This window comes from Furipterus horrens, unplaced genomic scaffold, assembly GCF_987537825.1.
Source record: "Furipterus horrens unplaced genomic scaffold, mFurHor1.1.pri manual_scaffold_3, whole genome shotgun sequence".
Classification (NCBI taxonomy): domain Eukaryota; kingdom Metazoa; phylum Chordata; class Mammalia; order Chiroptera; family Furipteridae; genus Furipterus; species Furipterus horrens.
The window spans coordinates 103424333-103444260 of record NW_028327173.1 but is presented as its reverse complement, the minus strand read 5'-3'; the positions used below and the strand labels follow the sequence as shown (position 1 = coordinate 103444260).

The following is a 19928-nucleotide window of genomic DNA, read 5'->3' as shown; positions in this document are numbered from 1 at the left end:
AATTTCACATGTGAAAATGTATGGGTAGACTAAACTTCCAAAAGAAGAATTGTAGGATCAAAGTATCTATGCAATTATAATTTGTAGAGCTATTGACAAAATTCTGAAATCACAGAGGTGTGTACCAAATTATACTCCCACTACCAATTAAAGGCATTAGAGATTAAGAGCAGTTATCCTTGCTATACTTATATTGTTACTTGTAGGATATCTTCAGTCATTGCCTATGACTGAGCATTTTCAGTGATGGGTGTTCACTACATTTCAAGGTAGTCCTTTGCATTTTTGGATAATTTGGTTTTTGGTGCTTCCTTATATGGAATAAAAATGTTTATCAAGCTGCTACCCACTGGCGTTTTTTCTTTTGATGCTATTGAAAGTATCTAACCCTTCTTTTACAAGGTTATTTTTTTATTCTTGTTTATTTTATTACAGTTTTTCCCCCTTGGCCTTCCTCTGCCCAGCTGCCCACCGTTCCCAGTCAATCCTCACACTGTCGTCCATGTCCGTGGGTCATTCATGCATGTTCTTTGACTAATCTCTTCACTTTCTTTCCACCATTATCTCCCTTCCCAGGGTAATTTTCTTAATATCTGAAGGCAGCATAGTGTGTGTTTTTTTTCATCATTCTCTTTTTTCCTCATCCTTTCAGCTCTTTTCATAGGATGTGGTTTGGGGTCCTTTTACTCTCTTTGTTGTTCCAGTTTATCCCATTCGAATCCCAAATTATCCATGCTCTTCGAAAACATGCTGTTCAGTGTGACCCTTCCAAGTATGCTTCCAGAGCCGAGTAAAGTAGGGCTGTCATTTCTGCTGCTGTGGTTCTGCTTTTGCAGAGTAGAAAAGTTCTTTAACTAAATACTTCATTTCCCAAATGCCATTGGACTGTGCTAAGTAATTTCTCAGAAGTGCTCTTTGCAGGCATCTTTTATAGATAATCTAAATTCCTTGGTGCCTAGTTTTTTGCAGTTGGTTTCTCAACTCAGTTTAACCATTGGTAAACTTTATGCATTACCAAAAGAGAATAATGTAATCAAAAGGACCATCTTACTATTAGAAATGAGGGAATCACTAAATTAAAATGTTTGATTATAAACTTACCAGGTTCCAAGACCAAAGATTAAATTAATAAAAGGAGAAAGTGGGCAAAATCTGCTGGAAACAATGGCCTATGATCGTCTGAGCCAATCAGGTAATAGCATTGTTTAACTGGTTTTATTTTAAGAAATGAAAAGGTAAATTTCTCCGTTAGATTGCGTCTTATGATAATATCCTCTGTCTTTCCAGGATAGACTTTGTCATAATCATATGTTTTGCTTTGCAATATTTGATGAGGGCAAGAGATACAGAAAGAATTGGAAGAAATGATATATTCTGAAAAAGGAACAAATATTTGATATTGTGTGTTTCCAGAGGGAGAAACTCCTTAACTCTGTCTTTATATAGCTGCTAGAGCCTCCATCCTGAATATTTTAAAGTAGTTTTTATACTAAGAATAATTACTGAGTTACAAACCATTTAACATCAGTTGCTTGTAAGACACTGTTATGGAGGATACAATGATGAGGAAGATACAGATCTCTCAATGAGTTGACAACATAGTAAGGAAGAAGATTATACTCACATTCTGTTAAGACACTTGGAATTTGTAGATTTATTCCCAATTTTGACTATTTGGGGTCCATCCTAAATGTCTATTCTGTGTTACCTGGTTTTGCTTAGGCAAAAACTTCAAGTTACTCATGTAGCCAGTGAATCAAGCAGTGAACTGAATACTTTCTCTAGGAAGCAGTTTTTTGTTTTTGTTTTTGCTTCACTTGAGGACATACTCACTGATTTTAGAGAGAGGGAAAGGAAGGGAGAGAGAGAGGGAGAGAAACGTGAATGTGAGAGAAAAACATCAATTGGTTGCCTCTTGAATGCGCCCTGGCTGGAGACGGAACTCACAGCATAGGCATATGCCCTGACAGGAATCAAACCCACGATATTTCAGTTTATGAAAGATGCTCTGACCAACCAAGCCACGATGGCAAGGGCTGGGACGCAGTTCTGATGTAAATTGAATAAATGTAAAGATGAAGAAATAGTATTAAATCATTTTTTATAAGCTTTGGTCTGTCGTTAGGCAGTTGGTTTAAACTTAGATTGCTCTTCTACAATATCTCACAGTTTACCTTTAGTTCTTAAAGAAGTGACTTTCCATCTTTTATATCTCCCTTCTACCCTTGCAGGGTTTCATAGACTCCTTTTTGGGGTGTATCTAGGCATTTCTGAGCTTGTTTCTGCAAACTTTTGGAGAAATAATAGTCTGGTAGTAATCAAACCTGACTGACCAGTAGACTTACTCCAAGGAATACTTTTTATTTTTGTTTTAAAAGTTTAATTGAGATAGAATTAACACACTATGTAGTTTACCAATTTACATTTTAGTTGTGTTTAGTATGTTCAAAGAATTGTAAAACTTTTACCACAGTTAATATAAGAGCATTTTCATCACCTTATAATGAAACCTCATACCTGTTAGCAGTCATGCCCCATTTTCCCCCAAACCTCCTAGTCCTAAGTAACCACTCATTTTTTCTTTGTTTATGGACATTTCTATTCTATATGGATATTTTACAAATTAAATGATACAATATGTGGTCTTTTCTGACTGACTCCTTTCACTTAGAATAGTATTTCAAGGTTCATCATGTTGTAGCATGTATTAGGGCTTTATCCAAAGAGTGTTTCTGAAAATAAATTACTCATTCCAAACCTATGGAATCATAATCTCTAGGAGTGAGGCATGGAAATAAATATATTTTAAAAGGTTTTTTTAAAAGAAGAATTCTGACCAGCCGGCATTAGAAATCAGTATATCAGATCAGAGAATTTGAGCTTGGCCCTGCTCTTCTATGGTGACTTTTAAATGCCACACTTTTAATTTAAAGTTAAGTATTTTTGCTGTTTTTACACATTCCTGTCTTTTTTCTTTCTTTTTACTCTAGCATGTAGGCACAGATACTGTTAAACCTATAATCTATATCTACTTTTTGCATAAGCACCCTTTTGTCCAGATGTGGTTGTTGGGTTGGATGGTTATATTTCAGATAATTGTTATTTCCCCCTTACGGTATGTGAATAAAGCTCTTGAGAGATATGAGTACAAACAATCTGTGTATTTTAAATGATGGAAATAATTTGTTTTTCAGGGCACATGCTACTAAACCTAAGTGTTGACAAGCAAGATTTTTTAAAAGAGGTTGTAGAATCCTTTGCCAATAAAAGTGGGCAATCGGCATTGTATGATGCTCTGTTTTCTAGTCAGTCACCCAAGGATAGCTCTTTCCTTGGTAGTGATGATATTGGAAACATTGATGTACAAGCACCAGAACCTGATGATTTGGCTAGATATGATGTTGGTAAGTTGTATCTTTTAAAAGAAAACTTTTTGTATCTTAATCCTTTTATATTGGGAGAAAAAGCAGAAAGGGAAATAAACGGCCCATAATCTACCTAGAACTAATGACTAAAGATTTTCCGGTAATTCATTTCAGGTTTTTTGCGGGGAGGGGTGGTGGTGGTGTAAGAGGTTGGTAGTGGGTGGCAGTGGCATATGTTTTTCTTCTAAATTGTTGTCGATACTATATGTATGATTTGTCTTTCAGGAATTCTCTCCCATTGTAGCTGTCTCTGTAAATAATTACTTTCAATGGCAGTATATTTTGTTTCATAAATAAGCCATAATTTGCTTGCTACTTTTTATTGTTGGGCATCCAAGTTGTTTCCAGTGTTTCACTATTAAAAATAATACTGTGATGAAAACTTTAATATAAAATGTCTCCATATCAAAATTTTCGATAGATCCCTAAAAACAGTTACTAGGACAAAGTTATTGAACATGTTTAAGTCTCTTGCAAATTGCTGTATTGTCAGAAAGGCTGTACCTCTTTAATGCTTCCAGAAGCTTGTAACTTCCAATACTGAATATCTTCTAGAATAAAAGTTCTCTTTACTCTTCTAATGTAATGGTATTCCATTGTTTTAAGAATTCTTTACTGAAAGGAAAATGCTTTCTTTCAAAATTTCTTAATGGGTGACTATTCTTTATTTAGCCCGTCAGATTGTGTTTTATTGAGTTCTGGTGAGTCTCTTTTTTCTCCCCTCAGATGGACTTGAGAAGAATTGTTTCCATCAACTGTTTTTAAAATTCCTAGATATAAAGTGTGAATACCTATACTTTTGATAATAACATGATACTTCGCTTATCATATAATTTTCCCCAGCTCTGATATAGAAAATCTAAGGTCCATTTAATGTGAGTCAGATGTTGGTAGAACTGATGACACAAAGGAAGTTTTCAAAGCCATTTTTTTCTCCTTTATTTCAGGTGCCATTCGAGCACATAATGGTAGCCTTCAGCACCTTACTTGGCTTGGCTTACAGTGGAATTTGTTGCCTACCTTACCTGCAATTCGAAAATGGCTGAAACAGCTTTTTCATCATTTGCCTCAGGAAACCTCAAGACTTGAAACAAATGCACCTGAGTCAATATGTATTTTAGATCTTGAAGTAAGCGAAGATTTTAACAAATTAAATATTTTGAGTTGTGTTTAATTTTATCTAACTTAAATTGATTTTTCTTTAAACAAAACAGGTATTTCTACTCGGAGTAATATATACCAGCCACTTACAACTAAAGGAGAAATGTAGTTCTCACCATAACTTCTATCAGCCTCTATGTTTGCCATTTCCTGTGTGTAAACAGCTTTGTACAGAGAGACAAAAATCTTGGTGGGATGCAGTTTGTAATCTGATTCACAGAAAAGCTGTGTAAGTAGTAAAACAAAAATATTCTTTTAACTTACTACATAGGTTTCTTAATTTAAAAACCTATTTAATTGAAAGACTTATTTCCTAGGTATTTAATTTAATTATTGTGTGATGATTAATAGACATGTAAGTGTTGAAATGCATGTTTGCAAATCAGTTTTATTAAATGAAACTTTTTTTAGTCCTGGAACCTCAGCAAAATTGCGACTTCTAGTTCAGCATGACATAAATACTCTAAGGGGCCAGGAAAAACATGGTCTTCAACCAGCTCTGCTTGTACATTGGGCAAGATACCTTCAGAAAACGGTGAGTTTATTAAAGTGTAAGCATTTTTAAGAATATTATTTTATTAAAAAAATCATACTTTTTGTTGAAAGTTATTTAGTTCTAAAACAGTAGCAGCTTATTCATATTATGCCAGGTGAAATGTATTTTTTTTTTTTTTTATTCTTGCCACATAGTAGTTATTATATTTAACATATGAGCACTTAGAGCACTGCCTGACATGGGAAATGTTACATAAATATTAGCTGTTGTTATTATTACTTAATAATTAAGTCATAATTATTGGAGCCTGGAATTTTTTTTATGTTCAGTAGCACAAGGCTTTGTAGCAAGGGAATTTTGGATCTTTCTAAATATTAGAGGTGTGTTCTGTGGAAAGATGAGGGGCAGGTGTTTAGCCCTTTGACCAAATTGTGACATAGAATGGCAGATTTCGGCTGTCTAAAAGTGTTTATAAGTTGGGTCTTGAATGATCACTGGTATTGAGGTGGTTGGTTATTCCAGAATTTGCAGAGTTGAGCATGTGACTTGAAATTGCGTTTCACCTTGCTTTGAAATTTAACCAGTTCAGACTATAAGTGAATTTTTAGATCTGATCATTTCAGTTCCTTAGGTTGTATGATGCTCTAACTTTCTATTTTAGGGCAGTGGTCTTAATTCTTTTTACGACCAGCGGGAATACATAGGCAGAAGTGTTCATTATTGGAAGAAGGTTTTGCCGTTATTGAAGATGATCAAAAAGAAGAGCAGTATTCCTGAACCTATCGACCCTCTGTTTAAACACTTTCATAGTGCAGACATGCAGGTAATGGAGGGTCTGATCCCTTGGTTAATTAACTGGGGATGTGGATTTCCAGTATATAAACAAAGAAATGGAGGTATAAACTGCTTAAATTAATTGCCTAATGGTAGGCTTGTTTAAATACCCAGCTGTTACATATAAAATATGACACAGAAGAGTACTGAGGTGTTAATCTCATTGTTAGATCATATAAAATCTTTGGGAAATGGTTTGAGTTTGATGTTCTGGGTTGAGGCAGTTTAACTAAAAATTGCTTAAATGTGTTTAGGCTTCTGAAATTGGTGAATATGAAGAAGAAGCACACATAACATTTGCTATATTGGATGCAGTTAATGGAAATATAGAAGATGCTCTGACTGCTTTTGAATCTATAAAAAATGTTGTTTCTTATTGGAATCTTGCACTGGTAAGTAAATGTACTTGAATTAAAAAAAAAATATTTAAGAACCTAATTGTTTCATAAAAGCATTCTTTGTATAGATTTTTCACAGAAAAGCTGAAGACATTGAAAATGATACCCTTTCTCCTGAAGAACAGGAAGAATGCAAAAATTATCTGAGAAAGACCAGGGACTACCTAATAAAGATTTTAGATGAAAGTGATTCAAATCTTTCAGTAGTCAAGAAAGTAAGTTCCAGGTTTTTCTTCTTTCTTATTATTGACAATTAGGTGGTAAGTGTTTTTGCCTTGGTTTTGTATTTTAGTACTTTCAAAAATTATCAGTAAAACCTCATAATTAATGCACAGAAGGGGTATGTGTTTCAATATTTAGTAAGTATTGCTTTGTCTTGGGTTTGATGTTTCTTTTTTAAAATTGAGAATCTAGGTTTATACTGTTACAAAAATACTTGTTGGGGAATTAGTAAGATTTTCTAAGGCAAGACATTTATTTTTGTTATTGTGGCAATGTATTGCCACCTAAGGCTAGTTCATAATGAATTTTACAATTAAATATTTTACTGAAATCACCAGATCATTTCTTCTCATCTTTATCATCTATCTATTATGGACTATCTTTTTCCAGCTCTTAGGAGTTTGAGACTGTCATAATGGTATTAACTTGGATTATATTCAACTTTACTAATATTTTGTTGATTAATTTGTGTTTTTGCTTTCAGATTAGGATTTATGTTATCTGGTACATTTTAGCATCTATATTTTTCTCTACATTCAAAATCAATTAGTTAACATTTTGCTCACATTGAAAAATTTCCCATGTATACATTCTTCTGCCATTATTATGCCTAACAAAGAACAGAAACAGTTACAGACTTCAGAGTCCAAGGACTTTAGGTTGCATAGCAGTTTAATATCTGTTATTAAGGTATAAAGGGCTTGTAATAACAACAGTGAGAAAAGGTAAGTACATTAATAAAATAAAATCTTGCATTTATTTAAGAATTTTTACTTTGATATTTTTGGAAACTAAAGGTCTTGATTCATGCCCTTTGTTTTTAGTTGCCTGTGCCCCTGGAGTCTGTAAAAGAGATGTTTAGTGCGGTCATGCAGGAGCTTGATGACTATAGTGAAGGAGGTCCTTTTCATAAAAATGGTTCCTTGCGCAATGCAGATTCAGAAATGAAACATTCTACACCATCTCCCACCAAATATTCTCTGTCACCAAGTAAAAGTTACAAGGTAAGTGGCAAGAAGTGAATTATTCCATTGTGGAGTATGTATCTGTTCTAAATGTTTTAAATACTGTTTTGTTGGTATTTTTTCTTTTAGTATTCTCCCAAAGCACCACCTCAGTGGGCAGAGGATCAAAATTCTTTACTGAAAATGATCTGCCAACAAGTAGAGGCCATTAAGGTAAATCACTTAATTTATGTATCTTGTTTCTCCCTTATTCCAAGACTTCTTTCTTTCTAAAGCTGTTCAAAGTGTCCCTTTGCCATGCTACTATAGAATCCTATGTTTTATATACTCCATTTTAAAATCTAACCATATTTAGAAATTACTTATGTCTGCATCTTCCACTAGATGTGAATCCTTCAAAGCTACCAACACTTTTATCCAAAACATAGCATTATTTCTGGAGTAGAGGAAGTCTCAAAGTGATTGAATTGTACTAGTGAAAATACTAATCATACCTCCTTGGTCTATGAATTTGTTTCTCAGACTGACGGTGGTTGTGTGTGTCATATTTATAGCTAGGAATTGACAAGTTGTTTAAGAAAACCTTTTATCTTTAATACTTTCATATGAAATTGACTTAATTATGTAAGGAAACAGTTACATGTACATTATCTTATTTTAACTATATTAAAGTGACCTTAACTATAAGGCTCAAAGGGACTTATTGGAAGTATAGGTAGGTTGTTTCATGCTCATTGAGCAAGAACTGAATGAGTCATACTTTTAAAGTTACATTAAAGTTAATTGATAATTGCGTGATTTTCAAAATGCTGTTAGCAGTGTGTGAGCATTAAAAATGCTTTTGGGAGGTGAACAAACTTTTGAATTTGCACAAAGTTTTCTCTCAATTTTGTATAATTGTGGCCTATTACAATATTACATACAATCTTGACTTAGCCATATAGGATTCAGCCACCAAACATTGTTTTTTGTGGAAAGGCAGTGGGACACTGTTCAATGTGCCTGTAAAGCTGAGTTCTAGTACTATGTCACTAATTAACCATCTTTGGCCAGGCATTACCTTTTTTTCTCTGTCTGGAAAATGAGAATTGTTGAAACCATTTCTCATCACATTCTCTAGTTTGAATTTTTTAAATTATGATTATAGCGTTAAATGCATGTTCAAAACTGTGGTCCAGATACTGGTAACGAGCAGTAAATTTTTCTTGTTGATGCTACTGGTTTTTTATTTATGGGTGTACAGTACAGCATCTGGACTAGGCACAGTAGATAGATGAATGGGGAGATTTTTATTTAGCTTGAAAGTTCGAGAGATTTTTTGATCCCATTAGATACGGCTTTTGGGAAAGTTGTATTTGAAAATACCTGTAGAAGAGGGTAGCAGACAGGCCGGACATGGTCTGTTATAACTATTTAGATACCTGGACCCATACAAAGATACTTGATAACTGTTTTCAAAAGTGACCTGTTGTCTGATACCATGATAGTTCTTTTTTTTTTTAAAGAAGTAATTTCTTGATATATGCCTGCTTTGTAAGGAACATTTTCTAAATTCTTCTAGGGTTGGGGAGGGTATTGTCATTTAGTTGTTTATGAAATGACAGATCTTATAGCTAGACACATAGATACTGTTAGAAGGCCTTATGTCTGCCTCTTTGTCTAGGCAGCAGAATAGTGTTATGAAAATGTTTTTGAAGTAAGATCTGGATTCAAGTCTGTGCCATTTTTTCCATTTTTTTTTTTTTTTCATTTTAAGATGTAAGTTACTAATATTATCTAACTGTAAGGATTAAAAACTTAGGTAATGTGCTTGGAATATATTATAATATACATAATACAGGGTGGGCAAAAGTAGATTTACAGTTGTTTGTATGGAAAAGAATACAATAATTAATAAATAGTAATAATACAAGAATAAACTTGCATACTCACAGCAGTGAACCTACTTTTGCCCTATACTGTATATTCAGAGCCAGTACTTTTCATTTTCTGGTGGAGCATTTGAGCATCACTGTAAAGGATAAGTAGGGTTTTGTTACATCTTATGTGTCTTAAGTGGAAAGCTAGTATAGGGAGGTAATGTGGAATTTTGAGTAAAGCAGTGTGGAAGGAGATATGCTAGAAGTATGTTTGGGATGATACCACTGAGGACCATGCATGTCAGAGAAAGAAATTTAATTTGTAGGTATTTTTCTTGGCTAGAGTTGAACTTTAAAAAGATTAAGTTTAAAGGCAAGTGTAGAATGGAAATGGAGATGAGGACATTTAGGAAGTTACTCAGTTGTTTAGGTTAAAGCTAACTCTAACTTAGAGCGAATGAACTAGGTAATGGTACTAAGGAATGAAAGAATGGGAGCAAATGAGTCATTAACAAATTAAGGATCATGTTCTTAAATCAACACCTGGTACTCAGATTTTTATTGGAATATAGAATCTGTTAAAAGCCATCATCAGGTATTTAAATTAAAAATTTTTTTTTCCTCTGTTACTGGTTTTAGCATTGTATAATTGCTTAATTTTCCCCCCCCCCTTCTTCCAACAGAAAGAAATGCAGGAATTGAAACTAAATAGCAGTAACTCAGGGTCCCCTCATCGCTGGCCTGCAGAATGTTATGGACCAGATTCAGTGCCTGATGGTTATCAGGGATCGCAGACTTTTCATGGGGCTCCATTAACAGGTGAGTTGGCAACTGGATATGTTAGTAAATCACAGTATGTCCCCCTTCTTTAAGTAGATAACTTGTGAAATCACCTTGTGTATGTACATTTGTTTATATACATGTCTATATATGTCTGCTTATATGTTACTTAGCTGTATTTGGTATTACTGAGATTTTTATAACTCCAAGCAGAAATAAAACAAGCTTTTTCTGATACTGTATATATAAAGGCTTAAATAATAACCTTTTAATGCACATGTCAGAGGAGCTGAGACTGAGGTGGAAATATTCCTTATAATTAAAAAATGTTAACTGATATCAGTATACATTAAGAGATGCCTAATTAAAAATGTAAACTTCTCAGGAATTATCTTGATGAAATATTCAGAGGTATGACATTGATAGGAAACCTTGTTTGTTTTGAAATGCCATGGTCATACATAAAAGAAAGGAGTTTGAAGAGCATATTATAATATGAAGTTGTATTGTATTACCTCTCTGAGCCAGTTCATTTGAAACGTGGAGATAATATTTGAGTCAAATGATAATTGTGAGAATCTCTGTAAGAGTGGATGTGTATTAGGTTTTTACTTAGAGTGTACAGTAAACACTTAATGAACTAAAGGGTACTAAATAGTGCCTCCTATGGTTGTCTTACATGCCTAAGTGCCTTGTGTATATGGTATTACTTAATCACAGTAACCAAGAGTGGTAGATACTATTATTAGTCCTGATTTTATAGATGAGAAAATGGATTTAGAAAAGTTAGGTAACTTACCCAGAGCTGGGGTTCAAACTCCAGTGGTCTAACTTTAAAGCCATTTGCCAGTATGATACTTTGCTCTCAGGTGCCCAGGAATGATGACAAAAATAGGTTTCTTTTACATGAGACAGTTCCTGAAATGGTGGTAATGCATATTTTTTTTCTAATTAGTTTTAACCCAGGAAAGATATAGAATGCTTTGGTCTAGTTTAAATTAGTACATTATTGTGATAGTCCTTGAGGGCTATACCTAAGGCTTTCCCACTATCCTCTTGTGACAGTGTCTTCTAAATATAGGCAAACTAATAATCTCCAGAAAGTCAAACTTATTAAATGTCATAAGTCATAGGCAAATGTATGAACTGTCAAGTGTTCAGACATTGCTTACTTAAAAAATCCTGTGTACTATATTAGAGCCTTTTCTAGGGGTTCTTGAGTGCTGTGTGAAATAAGTCATATGACACCTTTTGGGTCACATTATCTATTTCTTCTGTGTATAAGCATAAACGTTCTTCTGGTTGTTAAATATAATATTCAGCTTGTCTCATTTTATTCTTGCAATTACCCTATAAAATGTGTAGAAGCAGCACATCCTCATTTTACAGTTGAGAAAACAGGAGACGCCAAATGGCTAATGGAGAAGGTCACAAAGCAGCTTTGTGGCCTGCAAGGAAGAGGGCTCTAGTCTTCTGATTCCTGTTTTCACAGATTTTGTTTTTCTTAGTGAAAGTAACAGTATACCAACATGGTTCTTGTCTTTGAAAATAATATGATTAAAAATATGATTAATAAACTTACAGGAAATATTAAGACATACTGAACAGTATAAAGAAAACTAAAAGCTAACAGTATCACATAGAGTTCTATTAACATTTTGAAGCATTTCTTTCTAGACTTTTCTCTTTGGATACATAAAGAAATTTTAAGGAGATTTTTATCATGTATTATGGTGTATATAGATGAATAAGCCTGTTTCTTAAATATTACTTTAAGTCCTAAGTATTTGTTATTAAATATTTTTGAAAATTCTATTAGCGAATACACAGTATTCTATCATGTGGTAGTACTGCAAATTTTATTCCCTTATTATTGTTATTTCTAGTTTTTGCTATTATAAATAATCTGTGGACACATTCCCAGAATTGTAGGGTATTTTAAAAATTCTTTTATTTTAGAAAATGGCTTTACAGAAAAGCTATGCCAGTTTATACTCTTTATCACTGATATCTAATAGTGTTCATCTCTGTACTCTTGCCTAGTGTTAACTATTATCTATTTTTTAAAAACCTTTGTCAGGTTTTAAGAACATAAATAGTGTCAGTTTTTAAGTTTTTTATACTAGGCTTGCTGAACAACTTACATCTTTTGTATTTCCTGAGTTACCTATTCATTTGGTAATTTTTCTTGTAGGTTTATAAGAACTCTTTAATAGGTCTTTCCTTTTTTTTTTTCTTTCTCCACTATTTAACAGTCACTAGTCAATGATAAAGTCACTAGTTGAATTTCAGACTTTGAATATTGGCTCATATCTATCCATCAGCTTGTTCTATGCCTTTTTATTCCCCAGAATATTGCAAAATAACTATCTTCGCCAGGGAGTTATATTAGTTTTCCAAAGTTAGATTTGGGCTTGTTGGGCAATATTTTAGTCTTGGCTAGCTTTTTCTAGTTTTTTTCCACTGCTTTCCAGAATCAGTTGTTTAGCATCTCTTGGGTCACAATTTCTGTTTCTTCTTCTGTGTGAAGGCCTAAATAGTCTTTAGGTTGTGTTGTTTTCTGGTAAAACTGTCGTTGAATAGATCAAGCAAATGACTGCTGGTAGTTTTATCATCAACATGAGTGTGTTTTAGTTGTTGATTTCCTCATAAAATTCACACAAAACAGATGGAGGAAATAGTTTGGACATCAGTATGAGTCTCAGTCATGATGTGTCCACCTGCCCCAACAAGGAACACATCTTTATGTTACTTAGGAGATCCTTTTCTCTGAATTTGTCAGGTGATTTTTGACCTGAACATTCTAAGCTAGTTTATAAAACCTAACCTTGTCACTGTGCAGATTTTCAAGGCTCACTTCTAAAACATGGCCCTGGGGCCATCAGATACATTTTGATTCCTTAAACCCTTCCCACGACTAGTGCATTCCCAATATTTCTGATGTTGGAGCAGGCTGTGTGCTCACATCATATCATTCATTCTTGAAAAGTAGACTAGCCACTTTCTTCTTACTTTTTTGATGCTTATGAGGTGCTTTTTCTCATTGACTGCCATGGTGCTCTTAACTCTTCATGTGCAATATTAATAGTTTTTCCTAATTTGTCATTTGATAATCCTCTTTATGGCGTGTTTTGATATGTACAAAAATTTTAAAAATTAGGCAGTTTTGAATCTTTTTTATTTCTGTTGCTTTTGTATTTATAGTTCTTGCATAGATAGTCTTAACTGTAGTATAGATGATTTTTAACGGTGTTTTTCTTTTTTCTTTTTAGTTGCAACTACTGGCCCTTCAGTGTATTATAGTCAGTCACCAGCCTATAATTCCCAGTATCTTCTGAGACCAGCAGCTAATGTTACTCCCACAAAGGTAACAAAGGAATAATTTATGCACTTACAAATATCTCTTTTTTAATTGCTCAGGCTTCCTTCAAAGAAATTCAAGAAGTAGTTCAGCATTAGAACTTCTGTGTCCCACAAGATATAGATATTTTAAATTTCTTTCCAGATACAGAAGTTACGCTTCTTAGTCATCTTATTTTTATGTTATAATAAGTGTGAACATTTAGAGTATTTTTAAATGGGGTGTAGTGGTGGTGGTGGGTCCTTTATCATTCTGTTTTAGCAGAAATTGGACTCGAATGGCCTTGCTGAACCACTGTGTAGTTTGTAGTTCCAGGCATGAAGTGTCTAAGACCCAGTATAACAACTATAGTTGAATGTGAAGTTTAAAGATAGGGTTTGGTGCATTTAGGCCCTGGCTCTTCTGCTCATTGTGACGTTAGCCAAGTATCTTAACCTCTTTGTACATTAGTTGCCTCATAAGTGAAATGAGGATAATAATGCCTTAATTCATAGGGTTTTTGAGGATAGTAAAATGAGATAATACATATACTTAGAACATTGCTCCCTTGGCACATTAGTACGTGCTCAATAAATGCTAGTCTTCATTGTTACTATCATTTGGCACGTTGTTTAGGAAGGAAGAAGATATTTATCCTATACATTTATTGTAGGAGATATTAAAATTTTAAGATGCTGTCATTAGTTAAGGCAGTTTTTATTATATGATGAGAAGTAATATAATTTTAAGTATCTTTGTAGTAATACTGTCTTTTCTTAATAATGCACTACATTACCTAATAATATCTTTACCTTATAATACTTAAGTTTGTGGTTTGTGAAAATTGGTTTGTGTGTAGTACTTACCTGTAGCTTCGTAGACAACTTACAAAAATTTTAACTTTTTTTTTTTCTTTCAGGGTCCAGTTTATGGCATGAATAGGCTTCCACCTCAACAGCATATTTATGCCTATTCACAGCAGATGCACACACCACCAGTGCAAAGCACATCTGCTTGCATGTTCTCTCAAGAGATGTATGGTCCTCCATTGCGTTTTGAGTCTCCAGCCACAGGAATTTTGTCACCCAGGAGTGATGATTATTTTAATTACAGTGTTCAACAGACAAGCACAAATCCACCTTTGCCAGAACCAGGTTATTTCACAAAGCCTCCAGTTGCAGCTCATGCTTCAAGATCTGCAGAATCTAAGGTTATGGAATTTGGTAAAACGAATTTAGTTCAGCCTGTGCCAGGTGAAGGAATAAGGCCATCTCTGACAGCACCTGCACATACAACACAGCCAACTCCTTTTAAATTTAACTCAAACTTCAAATCAAATGATGGCGATTTCACATTTTCCTCACCACAGGTTGTCACACAGCCCCCTTCTACAGCTTACAATAATAGCGAAAGTCTTTTAGGTCTTTTGACTTCGGAAAGACCTTTGCAAGGAGACGGTTACAGTGCAGCAAAAGCTGGTCAAACCATTGGGCCTCGAAATACATTCAATTTCGGAAGCAAAAATGTACCTGGAATTTCATTTACTGAAAACATAGGCCCAAATCAAAAGAATTCTGGTTTTCGTCGAAGTGATGATATGTGTACATTCCATGGTCCAGGGAAATTAGTATTTGGAACATCTGCTCCAGAGCTGGGCAGCAAGAATCATGAAACAGATGGAGGGAGTGCCCATGGTGATGATGATGATGATGGCCCTCACTTTGAGCCTGTGGTTCCTCTTCCTGACAAGATTGAAGTAAAAACTGGTGAGGAAGATGAAGAAGAATTCTTTTGCAATCGTGCAAAATTGTTCCGTTTTGATGCAGAATCCAAAGAATGGAAGGAACGTGGAGTTGGCAATGTAAAAATACTAAGGCATAAAACATCTGGTAAAATTCGCCTTCTAATGAGACGAGAGCAAGTCTTAAAAATCTGTGCAAATCATTATATCAGTCCAGATATGAAGCTGACTCCAAATGCTGGGTCAGACAGATCTTTTGTATGGCATGCTCTTGATTATGCAGATGAGTTGCCCAAACCAGAACAACTTGCTATTAGATTCAAAACTCCAGAGGAAGCAGCACTTTTTAAGTGCAAGTTTGAGGAGGCCCAGAACATCTTAAAAGCCTCAGGAGCAATGGTAGCCACAACAACAAATAAGGTTATGAGAATCGTAAAAGAACCCACAAGTCATGATAACAAAGATATTTGCAAATCTAATGCTAGAAACATGAACTTTGAATTTCAAGTAGCAAAGAAAGAAGGGTCTTGGTGGCATTGTAGCAGCTGCTCATTAAAGAATGCTGCAACTTCCAAGAAATGTGTTTCATGCCAGAATCTAAACCCAAGCAATAAAGAGCCTTTTGGCCCACCGTTAGTTGAAACTGGCCCAGAAAATACTTCAGAGAGGTTTGCGTTGATGGTTCCAAAGGAAGGTCACTGGGATTGTAGTATTTGCTTAGTGAGAAATGAGCCTACTGTATCTAGATGCATTGCATGCCAGAATGCAAAGTCAACTAACAAAAGTGGATCTTCATTTGTTCAGCAACCATCCTTTAAATTTGGCCAGGGAGAGCTTTCTAAGTCTCTTAATGATTTCAGGTCAGTTTTTTCTATAAAGGAAGGACAGTGGGATTGCAGTGTATGCTTGGTACGAAATGAAGCAAATGCTACAAAATGTGCTGCTTGTCAGAATCCTGGTAAACCGAGTCTGTCTACTTCTGTTGTTCCAGTTCCTGCCTCTTTTAAGTTTAGTACTTCAGAAACAAGCAAGGCCACAGAGAGTGGATTTGAAGGAATGTTCACCAAGAAGGAAGGACAGTGGAATTGTAGTGTTTGTCTTGTGCAAAATGAGTGTTCTTCCTTAAAATGTATGGCTTGCGATGCCTCCAAACCAACTCATCAACCTATTGCAGAAACTCCTTCAGCTTTCACATTGGGTTCAAAAACTAAGTTAAATGACTCTTCTGGAAACCAGGTGGGAACAGGATTTAAAAGTAAATCTTCAGAAAAAGCTTTTAAATTTGGCATCACAGAAGAGGGATTTAAATTTGGGCATGTGGAGCAAGAGAACATACCTTCATTTACCTTTCAGAGTTCTTCTAATACAGACTCTAAGTCAACAGTAGAAGGATTTAATTTTTCTATTCCTACGTTTGCCAATGGATTTAAATTTGGCATTCAGGAACCGGGAAATCAAGAAAAGAAGAATGAAAAGCCCCTTGAAAATGCCAGTGGTTTTCAGGCTGAGGGTGTTAGCAGTCAGAAGTATGGTAGTGGTATAATTTTTGGTCACACTGGAAGCACTTTTACCTTTGCAGACCTTGCAAAATCAACTTCAGGAGAAGGATTTCAATTTGGCAAAAAGGACCCTAATTTCAAGGGATTTTCAGGTGCTGGAGAAAAACTGTTCTCATTGCAAAGTGGTAAAATGGCTGATAAAGCTGACACTTCTACTGACTTTGAGAAAGATGATGACGTCTATAAGACTGAGGACAATGATGACATCCATTTTGAACCAGTTGTTCAGATGCCTGAAAAAGTAGAACTTGTAACAGGAGAAGAAGATGAAAAAGTTCTTTATTCACAGCGGGTAAAATTATTTAGATTTGATGCTGAGGTAAGTCAGTGGAAAGAAAGGGGTTTGGGGAACTTAAAAATTCTCAAAAATGAAGTCAATGGTAAACTAAGAATGCTGATGCGAAGAGAGCAAGTACTAAAAGTGTGTGCTAATCACTGGATAACAACTACAATGAACCTGAAGCCTTTGTCTGGATCTGATAGAGCGTGGATGTGGTTAGCTAGTGATTTTTCTGATGGTGATGCCAAACTAGAGCAACTGGCAGCCAAATTTAAAACACCGGAGCTTGCTGAAGAATTCAAGCAGAAATTTGAGGAATGTCAGCGACTCCTATTAGATATACCACTTCAAACTCCTCATAAACTGGTAGATACTGGCAGAGCTGCTAAGTTAATACAGAGAGCTGAAGAAATGAAGAGTGGACTAAAAGATTTCAAAACATTTTTGACAAATGATCAAACAAAAGTCACTGAAGAAGAAAGTAAGAATTCAGATGCAAGTGCTACCAGTGTTCCCGACACAACCACTAAGCCAAATCATGAAAACACCGGGCCAACATTAGAGTGGGATAACTATGATTTAAGGGAAGATGCTTTGGATGATAGTGTAAGTAGTAGCTCAGTACATGCTTCTCCACTGGCAAGTAGCCCCGTGAGAAAAAATCTCTTCCGTTTTGGTGAATCAACAACAGGGTTTAACTTTAGTTTTAAATCTGCTTTGAGTCCATCTAAATCTCCTGCCAACTTGAATCAGAGTGGGACCACAGTTGGCAACGATGAAGAGTCTGATGTTACTCAAGAAGAAGAGAGAGATGGACAGTACTTTGAACCTGTTGTACCTTTGCCTGATCTAGTTGAAGTGTCCAGTGGTGAGGAAAATGAACAAGTTGTTTTTAGTCACAGAGCAAAACTCTATAGGTATGATAAAGATGTTGGTCAGTGGAAAGAAAGAGGTATTGGTGATATAAAGATTTTACAGAATTATGATAATAAGCAAGTTCGCATAGTGATGAGAAGGGACCAGGTATTCAAACTTTGTGCCAATCACAGAATAACTCCAGACATGGCCTTGCAAAATATGAAAGGGACAGAGAGAGTGTGGGTGTGGACTGCATATGATTTTGCAGATGGAGAAAGAAAAGTAGAACATTTAGCTGTCCGTTTTAAACTACAAGATGTTGCAGACTCATTTAAGAAAATATTTGATGAAGCAAAAATAGCCCAAGAAAAAGATTCTTTGATAACACCTCATGTTTCTCTTTCGACCACTCCCAGAGAGTCACCATGTGGCAGAATTGCTGTAGCTGTATTAGAAGAAACCACAAAAGAAAGGACAGATTTACTTCAGGGTGATGATATAGCAGATGCAACTTCAGATGTTGGAGATGTGTCTGGCACATCTGAAACAGCAACAAAAGCAGTAGTTTCACCTCCAAAGTTTGTATTTGGTTCAGAGTCTGTTAAAAGTATTTTTGGTAGTGAAAAATCAAAACCATTTACATTTGGGAACAGTTCAGCTACTGGGTCTTTGTTTGGATTTAGTTTTAATGCACCTTTAAAAAATAATAGTGAAACTAGTTCGGTAGTCCAGAGTGGATCTGAAAGACAAACGGAACCCAATAATTGCGAAGAGTCAAAGAACTCTGATATTAAACAGTCTTCAGATGGCAAAGTCAAAAATCTCTTTGCTGCTTTTCCAAAGGAAGAATTCTCAACTAATTACACACTTAAAACACCAGAAAAGGGTAAGCATTTAGTCTCAATAGATTAAGCGGAATTTTTATTTTATGTTTTTCTTAATGTTTATCATGATGCAGGCTCTTTGTAGGATACTATGTTTTACTAAAAGTTGGGTCATAACACTTTTGCGCAGTTTTTTTCTCCCAAAATTATTTTATCTGCAAGTGTTCAAACAGGAACAAAGTATTTGCGTAAGTTTTTTAGGAGATTTTAATAACTAAAAGATATTTATGTCATGCTTAGTGCAGAGCACACAAACCCAATGCACTATTGAAATTTAGTTACTCATGTACTTGAATCATGAATATTAACTTGAGTCTTTTTTTTTTGTTGTTGTTTTCTTGTCATTAAAAAAAAAACAAAAACATGACACTGAGATGTTCACATTTTATGTAAGGTGAACATCTTGCCACTATTTATTAAAGGAGCAAAGAATGAACTTATTGGATAAAGGAACATAAAATGGCCAAATTGGTATTAGTTGAGGGACTGTGGCTTCTTAGAAAATGATATTCACTTGGATTATCAAAATGTTCAAAAATTAAATACTCTTTATTTTCTAGGATTTAATTTTAGTCTTTTTAAATCTAACCCAATGGCTTTTTGGACCAGGACCCCTTCCTCACAGCCTGAGAACACAGGTATAGAGCGAGCGTTCTCAGTATGAGATGACATCAGTTTTTTTAGCAACCGGTAGTCTTTAGCAAAGTGACTGTGCCTGTATGAAATTAAGTACTTAACACTGCAGTGTGCATGTTAAAGAAATGCCACTTTAAAAGCAAATAAGTTTTGACTGGTCGTGTAATACCTTTTAATGCTGCTGTTTTTAGGTTTATGTGATCTTAACCTTTTGCTGCTTTGCACCGCATTACTCTGTTATTTTCTATTCTGCTTAATGAAGAAAGTCCTTTATTTTATCTAACCTTTATCTTTTGTCACTAATGTCAGCCTGTATCCAAACTTGTGATCACAACAACATGTATGTAGTATGATACAGAGTACCCCTTTAGGGCTTATTTTTTTTAATCATGTTTTAGAAAATAATAGTATTTGAAAGCAGACCCCATTTTTAATATCCACCATTATATTCTTGGTATGTTATATATGTAGTACAGATCTTTTGTAAAAG

The 19928-nt window shown here is 34.8% G+C and overlaps 1 protein-coding gene across 1 annotated transcript in view; it reads left to right on the top strand.

Annotated features, from left to right (window-relative positions):
• The window catches only part of LOC150015605 (E3 SUMO-protein ligase RanBP2-like), a 73096-nt gene that overhangs the window by 23649 nt on the left and 29519 nt on the right, over nucleotides 1-19928 (top strand). Inside the window, exons 8-21 of the mRNA XM_090269934.1 lie at nucleotides 1105-1192; nucleotides 3195-3404; nucleotides 4373-4554; nucleotides 4640-4815; nucleotides 4998-5121; nucleotides 5744-5905; nucleotides 6171-6308; nucleotides 6383-6529; nucleotides 7361-7540; nucleotides 7631-7714; nucleotides 10044-10179; nucleotides 13413-13507; nucleotides 14400-18804; nucleotides 19363-19440. Coding sequence (XP_090126060.1) covers nucleotides 1105-1192; nucleotides 3195-3404; nucleotides 4373-4554; nucleotides 4640-4815; nucleotides 4998-5121; nucleotides 5744-5905; nucleotides 6171-6308; nucleotides 6383-6529; nucleotides 7361-7540; nucleotides 7631-7714; nucleotides 10044-10179; nucleotides 13413-13507; nucleotides 14400-18804; nucleotides 19363-19440 — 6205 coding nt within the window. The remainder of the gene's footprint in view (nucleotides 1-1104; nucleotides 1193-3194; nucleotides 3405-4372; nucleotides 4555-4639; nucleotides 4816-4997; nucleotides 5122-5743; nucleotides 5906-6170; nucleotides 6309-6382; nucleotides 6530-7360; nucleotides 7541-7630; nucleotides 7715-10043; nucleotides 10180-13412; nucleotides 13508-14399; nucleotides 18805-19362; nucleotides 19441-19928) is intronic.